General features: G+C 41.0%; 1 protein-coding gene across 1 annotated transcript in view; it reads left to right on the top strand.

Annotated features, from left to right (window-relative positions):
- The window catches only part of LOC136858146 (cytochrome P450 4C1), a 163,301-nt gene that overhangs the window by 115,395 nt on the left and 34,673 nt on the right, over window positions 1–13,233 (top strand). The window contains exon 7 of the mRNA XM_067137472.2: window positions 9,310–9,436. Coding sequence (XP_066993573.2) covers window positions 9,310–9,436 — 127 coding nt within the window. The remainder of the gene's footprint in view (window positions 1–9,309; window positions 9,437–13,233) is intronic.

Below are 13,233 nucleotides of genomic sequence, written 5' to 3'. Positions count from 1 at the left end.
ATGGCAAGCGACACAATGTTCCTCGATGCTTGTTATTACAAGCGCTAATTCAGTCGTTTTAAGACGTGAATGCTATTTGTCTCAGAGGTTTCCAACGTGCTTTATTGCACATATATGAATGGCCTGATTAAAGTAATGAAACTTCTATTTTTTTGTGTTTGTTATTATCATCACATGGCATTGTGGTTGGCCACTATTTCTTTGTTCTCCGTAGGTATTTATTTATTTATTTATTTACTTTGGTGGCCCGTATTTGTTCTTTCTGTTGTTGCCCATGTAACGCTATTTATATCAGCTATGTTTTTCTTTGTGTCACAACTTGGTACATTGATCTGTGTCTGACTACCATTGAGTGTCTGTATTGCGTGAATGAGCTCTGTTGCACCTTGGAGGTGTGTTACGTCGACTTTATTCTGCGGTTCATATTGTGGAGGTCTATGTGCCAAATTGCTCTCCGATGTCCCCGCTATGTGGTTGTGTATCGGAAGCACCTGTACATGGGGAGGTTTGTGCTGCTTTGATATTTGAGTTGTATATGAGATACGTTTGATGATGTGAATTGGGCCTCCGCTCTTGTGTGGGTTTGGCTTCTCATATCCGCGCGGGACGTTATTTATGAACCGTTCTTCTACATGTTGCGGTCCTTTTGACCATTGTTATCTGTTATACATTTCCTGTTCCTTGGACCTCTTTTAACCTATTGCGTGAGTGTTCGAATGTGAGATATGTAGGGCACATGTCATATTGCCTAGTTATATAGTTTTGTTCTTATCTTTGCATTATTTTGGGCACTTGCACTTTTTGGTGAGTGTGTGTATGTTCCTTTAGTAACGCCTTGTTTATCCCTGACCTCGGGCGCCACGCTTGCACGTGCCTCCCTTTCTTTGATCTTTGGTTTGGCCATATTTTATTCTTTCATCTTTTTTGAGTTCTTTGGAAACCATTGTTGTGTGTGGCATCTCATTTAATGGCCGTGTGTCGTGATCTGTAAATACTCGTCCTGTTCATATGGATACAAAATGATTTATTACTTTGGGCCGAAGTCTGCGTTATGGAATTACTCTATTTTATTCCTAATTTGTTTTCTTATGTTCTGAATAATTGTATTTTATGAATGTTTGAGTTGGCCCGATCGTATTATTGGGTAGGAATGATGCTATGATGATAGTAATTAAGTTATTAGGCCTATGCATTTTTTCCGCCAGGGCCATTTTCCTTATTTTATTTCTTCCTGATTTTCGTGTGGCCACTTATTATTTTGATCTAAAGTTTATTTAATAAACTCTTTGTTTTCCACTCGGCGTTATTATTGTAGGAGTAGGAGGGGTAGACTTTTAAATTTTACCCTTTCGACTTAATAGGTTCGAGTTTAATTCATGACTTGACCCTGGCCATTTTCGACCCGATCCGCACAACATGAGAGGTAAGTATTTATTTATCGCCCCGCTACCTCTGGTTGATTTGAGCTTCCACTCGTTATCTTTCTGCCAATGTATGTGTTGTGTTTTCACCCGTTTATTTATTCCTCGGTGCTCATCGTGCCCAACCCTACGGTGGGCATGCGAGAAGAATAACATGGGGCTGGTCTAACGCAACCACATACAGTATTCAGCGACGAGGGGGTGCGCGACTGAACGAGAGTTATACTGACCGACTCTGTTTTTTTTTGCCTTGTCATTTGGTTAATATAGTCAAGTTACTTTCCAATCAAAAGCATTTGAAATAAGACTCACGTGGTGTGCTAATGTACTGTCCTAAAATTGAAACGGAGTCAGTTGTTCATGGTTTGTGCTTGGTTACTGCGAAAAGTAAAGGAAGGACGAGACGACGAGTGGGCGCCATGAATCATACACGAATGTGTGCAGCAGTTCTCGAATTAAATGGTACAGCTTCCGCCATTTTGTGGCTTATTTTATTCTTTCAAAGTAAGGACATCACATTTCAACCCTCAAAAGTATGCGTCAAAACAGAAACATGTCTTCTCGGAAGTTATTGGAGTTAGAAGATAAATTCATATGAACTATTTCCTGTCAAATCACTTTTTAGGTACACATGCTCTGTTCCAATGTTTAATAGGATAAATAATTCAGGCAGCGTATTCACTTTTATGGGTCCCAGGCGTACGTTTTCCACTGACTTCCTTCAAATTTTCTTTCAATCCATGGCCCGCATAAGAGATAATGTGATAGTAAAACAGAAAAGCATCTTTTCTGGAATACTGTTAGAATTACGAAGGAAATACACTGACTGACAGAGCAAATTCAACACCAAGAAGGAGTGGTTCGAAAGGGATGAAAGTTGGGGAAAAAACAGAGACGGCACGGACGAATAATTGATGTTTATTTCAAACCGATATGCAGGTTACACAATGCGCACGACATCGACTCAGTAGGATGTAGGACCACCGCGAGCGGCGATGCACGCAGAAACACGTCGAGGTACAGAGTCAATAAGAGTGCGGATGGTGTCCTGAGGGATGGTTCTCCATTCTCTGTCAACCATTTGCCACAGTTGGTCGTCCGTACGAGGCTGGGGCAGAGTTTGCAAAGGGCGTCCAATGAGATCCCACACGTGTTCGATTGGTGAGAGATCCGGAGAGTACGCTGGCCACGGAAGCATCTGTACACCTCGTAGAGCCTGTTGGGAGATGCGAGCAGTGTGTGGGTGGGCATTATCCTGCTGAAACAGAGCATTGGGCAGCCCCTGAAGGTACGGGAGTGCCACCGGCCGCAGCACATGCTGCACGTAGCGGTGGGCATTTAACGTGCCTTGAATACGCACTAGAGGTGACGTGGAATCATACGCAATAGCGCCCCAAACCATGATGCCGCGTTGTCTAGCGGTAGGGCGTTCCACAGTTACTGCCGGATTTGACCTTTCTCCACGCCGACGCCACACTCGTCTGCGGTGACTATCACTGACAGAACAGAAGCGTGACTCATCGGAGAACACGACGTTCCGCCATTCCCTCATCCAAGTCGCTCTAGCCCGGCACCATGCCAGGCGTGCACGTCTATGCTGTAGAGTCAATGGTAGTCTTCTGAGCGGACGCCGGGGCCGGGAGTGCAGGCCTCCTTCAACCAATCGACGGGAAATTGTTCTGGTCGATATTGGAACAGCCAGGGTGTCTTGCACATGCTGAAGAATGGCGGTTGACGTGGCGTGCGGGGCTGCCACCGCTTGGCGGCGGATGCGCCGATCCTCGCGTGCTGACGTCACTCGGGCTGCGCCTGGACCCCTCGCACGTGCCACATGTCCCTGCGCCAACCATCTTCGCCACAGGCGCTGCACCGTGGACACATCCCTATGGGTATCGGCTGCGATTTGACGAAGCGACCAACCTGCCCTTCTCAGCCCGATCACCATACCCCTCGTAAAGTCGTCTGTCTGCTGGAAATGCCTCCGTTGATGGCGGCCTGGCATTCTTAGCTATACACGTGTCCTGTGGCACACGACAACACGTTCTACAATGACTGTCGGCTGAGAAATCACGGTACGAAGTGGGCCATTCGCCAACGCCGTGTCCCATTTATCGTTCGCTACGTGCGCAGCACAGCGGCGCATTTCACATCATGAGCATACCTCAGTGACGTCAGTCTACCCTGCAATTGGCATAAAGTTCTGACCACTCCTTCTTGGTGTTGCATTTGCTCTGTCAGTCAGTGTACATAGAAACATTTTATAGGAAATATTATTTTATGTACACTTGCTGACTTCATTAGTTAATAGGACTGACCTTTTAGTCTGGGTATTTTATTTTATGGGTCCAAGGTGCACATTTTCCTATGAACACTGCCGGACCCCCTTAAGGTACACTGTAATAGTAAGTAGCCTGTACGTTAACCAAATGCTTGCTGAATTTGACCACCGTCCGTCTAGTAGTTTTTACATTAAAGAAACCGAGACAAAGAGACCAAAGATAAAGCATGCGCCAAAACACAGTAAAACATTTTCATCTCAAAATCTATTAGAGATGTGAAGAAAATTCATACAAAAGTTTTTCTGGGAAAATGCATTTCAAGTACACTTTGCGCGCTCCGTTTTTCAATAGGACTAACCCTCTAGGCACTGTAAGCTATTCAGTGTTAAGGTCCCCAAGTGTACGTTATCCTCTGACTTGCTTCTTCTGCTACAAGGCCCACATAAGAGTTAGTGTGATGGTAAGCAACGTATGTGTTAAACAAAGATATCAGCTAAACGTTGCCAATTTTGAGCTCCATCAGTCAAGTAGTTTTTACGTGAAAAAACACAGACTTACTAACATACAAACTTTGAGATTTATTATTCCTGCTATTTTCCCCTTAAATCACGGTTCTCGCAGGAAACCTTTGATATTACAGGATGATACACAGCCTACGTTAACAGGAATGATGTTATCCTTCAAGTGGTGAACAAATTTCAAAATGAGTCCGGCAGTTTCCGAGATTACCCCTAACACACAAACAAACTCACAAACTCTCTTTATTAGTATAGAATTATACATGTTCAGTGTTTATTTCGGGAGAAAATGTGTGGGTGGAGAGGATAATCATTAACTCGGCTACACAAAGAAAACACAATTGGATTTGGATTTGCATACATGACAAAGAATAACATCAATTTTGTTAAATACAATAGTGGCTACATGGCTCCAACGTAAATAATAAAATAAAATTGAAATAAAAGATAGTATGTATAATAACCCGCCTCTGTGGTGAAGTGGTTAGTGTAATTAGCTGCCACCTCCAAAGACCTGGGTTCGTTTCTCGGCTCTCTCACGAAATTTGAAAAGTGGTACGAGGGCTGTAACGTGGCCAACGGAGTAGAGGGGCCTCGATTCCCACCTTAGCCATCCTCGAAGTGGTTTTCCTTGGTTTCCCACTTCTCCTCCAGGCAAATGCCGGGATGATACTTTACTTAAGGCCACGGCCGCTCCTTCCCTCTTCCTTGTCTATCCCTTCCAAACTTCCTATCTCCCCCACAAGGCCCCTGTTCAGCATTTCAATAGAAGGTGAAAGACGGGCTGAGTAGCTCAGACGGTTGACCCCAACTTAGCAGGTTCGATCCTGGTTCAGTCCGGTGGTATCTGAAGGTGGTCAAATACGTTACCCTCGTGTCGGCAGATTTACTGGCACGTAAAAGAACTCCAGCGGGACTAAACTCTGGCACCTCGGCGTCTCCGAAAACCGTAAAAGTATTTAGTGGGACGTAAAGCAAATAACATTATTATTAGCAGATTGAAGAACATATTTTAAAGGTGATAATTTGTCATTTAATTTTGAAGGCAAAAATTTGAAAGTTTTCAGATCTGCTTCTAAATGATATTTATCTTCTTTTTTCTTAGTCTGTTTATTCTCCAGGTTCGGATGATACAACTGGGGAGGAGGACCAGTACCTCGCCAGGCGACCTCACCTACTATGCTGAACAGGGGCCTTGTGAGGGGGATGGGTAGTTTGGAAGGGATAGACAAGGAATAGGGAAGGAAGCGGCCGTGGCCTTAAGTTAGGTGCCATCCCGGCATTTGCCTGAAGGAGAAGTGGGAAACCACGGAAAACCGCTTTCAGAATGACTGAGGTGGGAATCGAACCCCCTCTACTCAGCTGACCATGTTACAGCCCTCGTACCACTTTTCAAATTTCGTGACAGAGCCGCAAATCGAACCCGGGCCTCCGGGGGTGGCAGCTAATCACGCTAACCACTACAGCACAGAGGCGGACAAATTATATTTGTCTATAACATGTAAATGCTGGCAGTGTGTATTAACATCTGTCTCTGTCATGGCTGAATTTGAGGAAATGATTCAAAAATGAACATCCTGAAATTAAATCCACAGCTTTTCTACAAAACCTTTTGTCCATTTCGGATGGTAAAGTATTTGTAATGTTAACAAGTGTCTGCAAACATATTTTGTCATCAGAGTCGCCTGTTTATAATGTACGGATGTGATACACCTTCTTAACAAGAACATATAAAATCGTCATTAAAATTATTAGAGTCTGCCTGTTTTCTTCAGTTTCTGCTTTATACTGCTGCTGTAGGATAGACTGTGTAGTTCTCTTTTCATGCAATATATGGATATTTTCTTTCTCAATTGCCTTTTATGATATTCAGAGAAATCGTGTTTTTTAAGTTTTCCTGTAATTCCTGTTGCTTTCTTATAATTTGTAAAAGGCACATTAATGAAAACAATTTGGTTTTTTGAAATATGTTTGCATCATTTAGATAGTACCTAAAACACACGTCAAAGAGCACCACCACCTCGATTTTTATCAAAAACAAGTCACTGGTATTTATCCGTCCAAGATGTCATAAAGTGATGCGCAGTTTTAGAGATTCCTTCTCTCAATATTTCATTCCATATGAATCAAGAGTTTGTATTTTTACTGCATCTTGAGGTGATGATGTAACTGTTTGAACAAGAGGGCAGTTAGTATGTCGGATGATTTCAGTCTGGCTGATGATTTTTGCGCATTCATTATTTTTAAAGGACATCTGTGCAAGCATCAGGCTTCACTTTTTTCGTAGACGTAAAATATGACACCAGAGTACGCTTGCCACTCATCATGCAAGCCAGATGTGATACAGATTTTTTGTTTTTCTTACGCCGCACTGAACAGTACACTACACTTCGCACTGTAACACGAATTAGTTTAGATGCAGATTGAAGAATCCATAGCCATGTTTAGAAGATGCACAGTAACAAACAATTACACGCATGAAAGAGACATTACTTCAATCTCTTTTTTACTACAACACTTGTTTCAAGTTTTGACGATGTGACGTATATCAATAATTGTCAAACACCCAGGGAGCCGAAACGTACTGAGCGGAAAACAATTGTATAGCGTCTCTATACTGAGTTTCTCATTCTTGTATATTTGTATTGTTACAGTTTTAGCTATAAAACAATGATATATTAATTTATTGATATATACATAGCCTGTACAGTTTATATACAAGGTAATTAGGATTTTCTCCGGAGGGTTCTTACACATTGCGGGGCGAGGGGTAATACGTAATACCCCCCGCCCCCCACCTTCCTGGATAACCTCTGAAGGAAACACTGGGTTCGGACTTTCTGGTAGATAAAGTGTATAGATAGCCATGTATGTAGCAACCGGGAAAGTATGGAACAAACAAGTTTGGCTGTTGGAGCCCGTAATAGAATTCTAATTAAAAAGCACTGCGACATCAGGCTCAGAGGCGGGTGGCACACCGAACCTATACCTGTTAGACACAATTAAAATCAACTAAACAGAAGATTTTAATGCTCTGTAAGTGTTTAACGTTTGTATTGACCAATTAGAATTAGGGTAAATTTGAATGTTTGAATGAGATAGCAAGGATTGTATGATGCTTAGGAGATTTGTAAGCTAGAACGTGACTGCTCAAGAATTCTGCCACGTGGTGAGGTGAGACAGATATATAAAGAAGCATCCATGATGGAGCGCGTCGATCTGAATATTGTTACTTGCCTTGAATTCTGCGTACTCGACTTGTGTACTGATACTTGACTATATGTATACGTGGTGTAACAACACTTTTATTTCAGCGGCATGTAACGTAGTTTCAAAGTTGTGACTGGGGAGTCTGTGTCCGTGGTGGTGGAGACCAACTGTAAAGTTTCAGACGTAATTTCGAGTTGACATTCCGTTCACAAGTTCGTGATACCTCACGTTACTCGAGTTGTAGTCATGGAGCACCATTCATTTCTAGGAAATGACTGCATGGATCAAGACAGGACCTTAACAGTGGCGAGCGAGAGTCAGCGTAAGGAGAGTATCTAAGTAAATTAGGCATTTATCAATTATTAGGATGGTCGTCGTACCTGACTAATATAAATCGGTGAACTATGTGTATCAAGTTTGTGAACCTGTAAGGATTAGTTCCCGGTATGTAAGATCAATAATTCAGTGTGTACAGTATCTTATCATGTGGTTTCTTGAGTACATATGTTGATCGAAATCAGTATTTGCTAGTTACTGGGAGATGTATAACCTTGCCGTGATATCCCAGTTCATTTACATTTCAGCGGATTCTCAGGTAAGGTCAAGGAGTCTGGATATCGTCAGTTCATGATCCGTCTTGTAGATTTTATTTTGTTCTCATGATATTTTCATATGAATTATGTAACTTCGTTGCACTGGCGCCCAACTAGATTTTCTTTTTTTAATTTGTAAATGATCCATATTGCGGGTGTGGTCCAGGATGTTAATAGTAGAGTTCTATAATGTGTTAAAATGAAAATATGTTGGGGAGTCCAGAGGCCTGTAGAAGACACTTGGTCATTAGGGTCATTTATTTTCAAAATTAATAATAATAAAGTTTGTTAACAGTTATGATTATTTTAATTCAAGTTTAATAGTAAATATTCCAGTTGGTTTCTAAGTGGGAGGCTAAAAAGGGCAGGATTATCGAGCTATTACACAGGTTTCGAAAGAGTACATTCACCTCTTCACATCGTACGATATCGGCAGGTAAAATATCTCTGGTGACACGATCGGTGTTCACGCTAAAAGTTAATCAAACTCAGCAATACGTCGCCTAAATGGGTTTCGTCTTTTATGCCGTTTGTATAGTAAAACGCAACGTCAAAATAAGTATGCAGGCTGGAAATATGCCTGTACACGGAAGCTCAGACCATACGATTATTATTATTATTATGAATACGTTGAAAACTAGACTCCCGTGGGATTCGAAGCTGAGTTATCACGGTATGCGATGTCATTTCTCCAGAATATCCCTGCTTGAGAGCGTTACCTTAGCAAATCCCTACTCAGTGTTTCTACTCAAATAAAGGGCGATAACACCTTTTCAATTCACTCCTTGATGGTTTTATTTTGATAGTTGTTTATCGTCACACTAATCCATACGTACATTTAAGCGATGCTAGGAGAGAGAAGGGTTAGGACTTTAAAGGTAGTGACCGTGGTATCAAATAGTGCACAGCCTCAGCAGCTGCTTGGTGTGAAAGTAGGTAAGTACGGAAAAATATGACACACGGCTGCCGAGAGACGGGGTCGATCACACTATCTCCAGGGCAAGCTTATAGCTACACGATCTGATTTCTCTCCTTCTCTCTTCTTGGTTATTCAAGATATAATTTTTGGGCGGGCTAACACAGTACGCGTTTTCGTAAGTAGCTCTCGGACTTGAATACCTCGTTTTACGTGTTTGAATAATTGTGTTGCGTATCTCTTCTACGCGTAGAAAATGTTTTCCTACGTAATCGACGCCACGCCATGTACCGTTTTATGTTTCATATTTACTATGCTAAATTGTCGTGTTTTATTTGCTGATAGAGCACGATGATATTTTTAATGTTCCAGGCTCGCAGATATCATCATCAAACGAACCTTTAGACCATGGCTTCACCCGTCATTTATATTTGATCAGACGGAACTTGGCAAAGAGCAGCGGCATTATCTGAATGTCCTCCATACCACGACCAACAATGTAAGTGTTACTCTACTCTTTACCTACACTGGCTCAAAAAATGTATTGGTCTGTCGAAATATGCTACATGTGAGGGCAAGGAATCGAAGGGAATGGTGATCAAAATTGACATATACTAGAATCCTTGATTATTTGTCATCTTGTGTAACATGTGCATTGTAAGAAAAACATAATTCTTCCATATTCATATAACTAAAAAACCATAACTTATAGCTATCATTTTGACTTGCCACCAGAAAGGTATTGGACTGAATTAACATAACACAGTTTCTTGATCCTTCGTGCACGTTTCAGTACTTGGTAGGTCCTCCTTTCCTATTTATAATCTTAGCTAACCTATTTGGCATCGATCGTACCAAGGTTTCCGTAGTTTCCTTTGGTATGCTATTCCACTCGGTGAGTAAGGCTTCTTTCAGATCACCTTTGTTTGATATTGCAGGTTTTCTCAAATTTTGCTTCAAATAGTGCCACAAATTCTCGATGGGATTGATGTCGGGAGATTGTGGTGGAGTTTTCATCCAACGCGATGTATTAACAGCCATAGCTTCGTGTTCAGGGCTGTGTGTTTGGGGTCGTTATCTTGCTTAAACATATACTTTGCTAGGATTCCCATTTTTTGTTCACTTGTTGGATGATGTGTCTTGAGAATGTTATGTATGCTTTGGGATCCATAATCCCTTCAATAAAGGCTAATACACCTACACCATTCGCACTCATGCAACCCCACACTATCATGGAACTACCTCCATGTTTCAAAGTGGCTGTCAGGTTCTTATCTTCAAATTCAGAATGCGTCAGCCTCCACGCAGTCACTCGTCTGTCTGACCTGAAGAGGGTAAATTTTACTCTCATCGGTAAAAACGACTGTCTTCCAATCCTCAGAGCTGTCGCTTCCTACTGTTAACCTTACTGATGCACGTTTTTCTACGGGCTGTTATGCCCGCATATCTTCCTTCGTGTAGCACATTCCGGATGGTTTCAGATGACACTTGCATTCCTACATCTTGGTCTAACGCATTTACTATCTTCGGCGCACTTAGCTGAGGATTCTGGGCCACTTTACGCACAATTTGCCGTTTGTCTTGTACTGATAACTTTGAGGGGAGGCCACTTCTTCGCGTCACGGAAAATTAAAATTTTATTTATATTAATTCAAAATTAGTAGTAATAACAGTTGTGTTTGTGGAGATGAAGAAACTACAACTGACCTTATTTTTGATTGTCCATTCTTCAGCAAAGCTACATATATTTTGGAACAACACTTACATTGCTGTACACCAATGTCAGTAAAACCTATTTTTAGGATAATTCACAAGATCTGTTGTTTGAATGAATTTTTAAAGTTTATGCAGTTTATTTTAGAAAAAAATTAAGAATAGTTTTCCTTTTCTCCTAGTTTAGTTAATTTGTGTGTGTAATCACTCACTTCAAAAATTTTGTATTATATGTTTGTACTATTTAAGGTAACTAGTTATAACCTACAGCCCTAATATGCTAGGTCTTTTTCATCGATAATAAATAAACAAATAATAAATATATTCAGTTGTTAACATCGTGTTCAATTTCAGCACCGTCACAGATTACAGCTGTTGACATGCTCCAAGAGTTGTCTTTCTTAGTTGAAATGGAAGTCTTCTCCATCACCTCCGACTGTCCGACTCCATGGCTAAATGGTTAGCGTGCTGGCCTTTGGTCACAGGGGTCCCGGGTTCGATTCCCAGCAGGGTCGGGAATTTTAACCATCATTAGTTAATTTCGTTGACACAGGGGCTGGGTGTATGTGTCGTCTTTATCATCATTTCATTCTCATCACGACGCGCAGGTCGCCTACGGATGTCAAATCACAAGACCTTCATCTGGCGAGCCGAACATATCTTCGGACACTCACGGCACTACAAGCCATACGCCATTTCATTTTTTACCTCCGACTTTCATTACCTAATATTAAGTGAGCTTTGAGCACTTAAATCAGTAATGGCTCGTCCTGCCAAGAAATAAATTGAACAAAAAAATGTTCAAAATATTTTCCCCTACTTCTTTTGTCATAGTGACATGTTTCAGAAAATTAACCATCGTGGAATTATGAGAGAAAAGTTCTAGAATCCCATTGAAACCCTTCTGTACCTAGGAATATTGTAATAATTTTTAGCCTAAATTGTTGTCATTAGATTTGAAGTGATAGAAACTGAGTGCTGGTGAAGTTTGGTTTCAATAAACTGCAGTTCAAACGGTCCTGTACCGTGGGAAAAAAGATTGTTATTGTAACTTCACCCTTATTACTTGAGTTTCACAGCTTTGACCATTCACTGATTGTGAATTTATATAATTCACGTTTCACTTTTGATATAGGGGCTCTTTTGTATACGGTTTCATTGTCACTAAATGCTGCAAGTTTAGCAAGTTCATCTGCTCTTTCATTACCTAATAGACCTTCATGCCCTTTAACCCACTTAAAACAGATACGTCTTCCATACTGTGAGAGATCTGTTCTGATGCTACATGCCAAAGAATTTAAATTATATTTGTTACTTATAGATTTCAGAGCTGCTTGCGGGTCACTATGTATGCATGCACTAAACTTTCTTTTTCTTTCTTTCTTTCTTTCTTTCTTTCTTTCTTTCTTTCTTTCTTTTATCCACTGAACTGCACATATTATAGCAAGAAGTTCTGCTTGAAAAATGGAATACTGGGAGGGAAGTTTCATAGTCTTGAAGTACATTTCTGCTTCATGTTAATACACAACAAAGGCAGAATATAAAAGGCCAATGCTATATTTCCGATTTTTAACAAATAGCAGTAATTTCACTACACACGTTACAGGGTGCATTAGTAAATAAACCAAAGATGCATAAAATACAGTTTAATAACTAATTAATTTATACACATACAGACATTCCAGTCATCCAAAGAGTTGCTTGAATGTGCCTTGAAGGATCCACTAGCGCTTAATTGCAACTCTGTTTGGCGAATACGTGTATAGAAGGCAGGAGGCTATTTAGAAACTCCTACACATAATGTCTGTGATCTTCGGCTGCATTCGACCAGATTATTCATAGATTAAAATTATGCCTGTGTATTTGTCGCTGCTGAACGCACCAACAATCGTCGAAATGTTAACATCAACGTTAGCGCTAATGTACCAAATACCAGCCTGATGAACATGGAGCGAGCGGCCACCTGGTTGTTATCTCTTCGTATTCTGGACGTAACCAACCTGCTTGCAGTAATACCCCTGTGAAAATCAGTTATTAGACATACCATTTTTTATTAGTGCATGCGGGACACTTGTGAGTAGAATGTAGCGTTCGTGCTGTGACGGCATCCCGTTCATGTCACACAGCTACGCCCTGCCATCTACATCAGCGCTCGCAACGGCCTCTAGAACCCTGTCTACCACACTCGAGCTCTCCTGTCTTTCTCTCCATCAGTGTGTCTTCTTCTTCTTCCTCTTCTTGATGGTTATGGGCTCCTATAATTTTTCCGAGTAAAAAATCCTGATTTATATGAAAAACACTCGCAATATGTTTATAAGTTACTAAGGTCGACACTTCACTTATAAAATATGGTAGTCACGCACGTATAGCACTACTTGTATGAGTCTAACAAGCAAAATTATGTACAGAAAACAAGAGTGAAAGCAGAAAAACACTCGCTCACAACTGATCTTTTTCTTTTTATGAAGATTGCGTGCTTCTGTATGGCGACCAGTAAAAAGTCCTGTTTTACAGGAGAAACACTCGCAAAGCTTTTATCTTTCAGACAGCAAAAAACACGTATTAATGATGATGTACATTCAC

This window comes from Anabrus simplex, chromosome 1 (assembly GCF_040414725.1).
Source record: "Anabrus simplex isolate iqAnaSimp1 chromosome 1, ASM4041472v1, whole genome shotgun sequence".
NCBI lineage: Eukaryota > Metazoa > Arthropoda > Insecta > Orthoptera > Tettigoniidae > Anabrus > Anabrus simplex.
The sequence above is the reverse complement of the archived record's forward strand: the minus strand, read 5'-3'. Positions and strand labels throughout refer to the sequence as shown.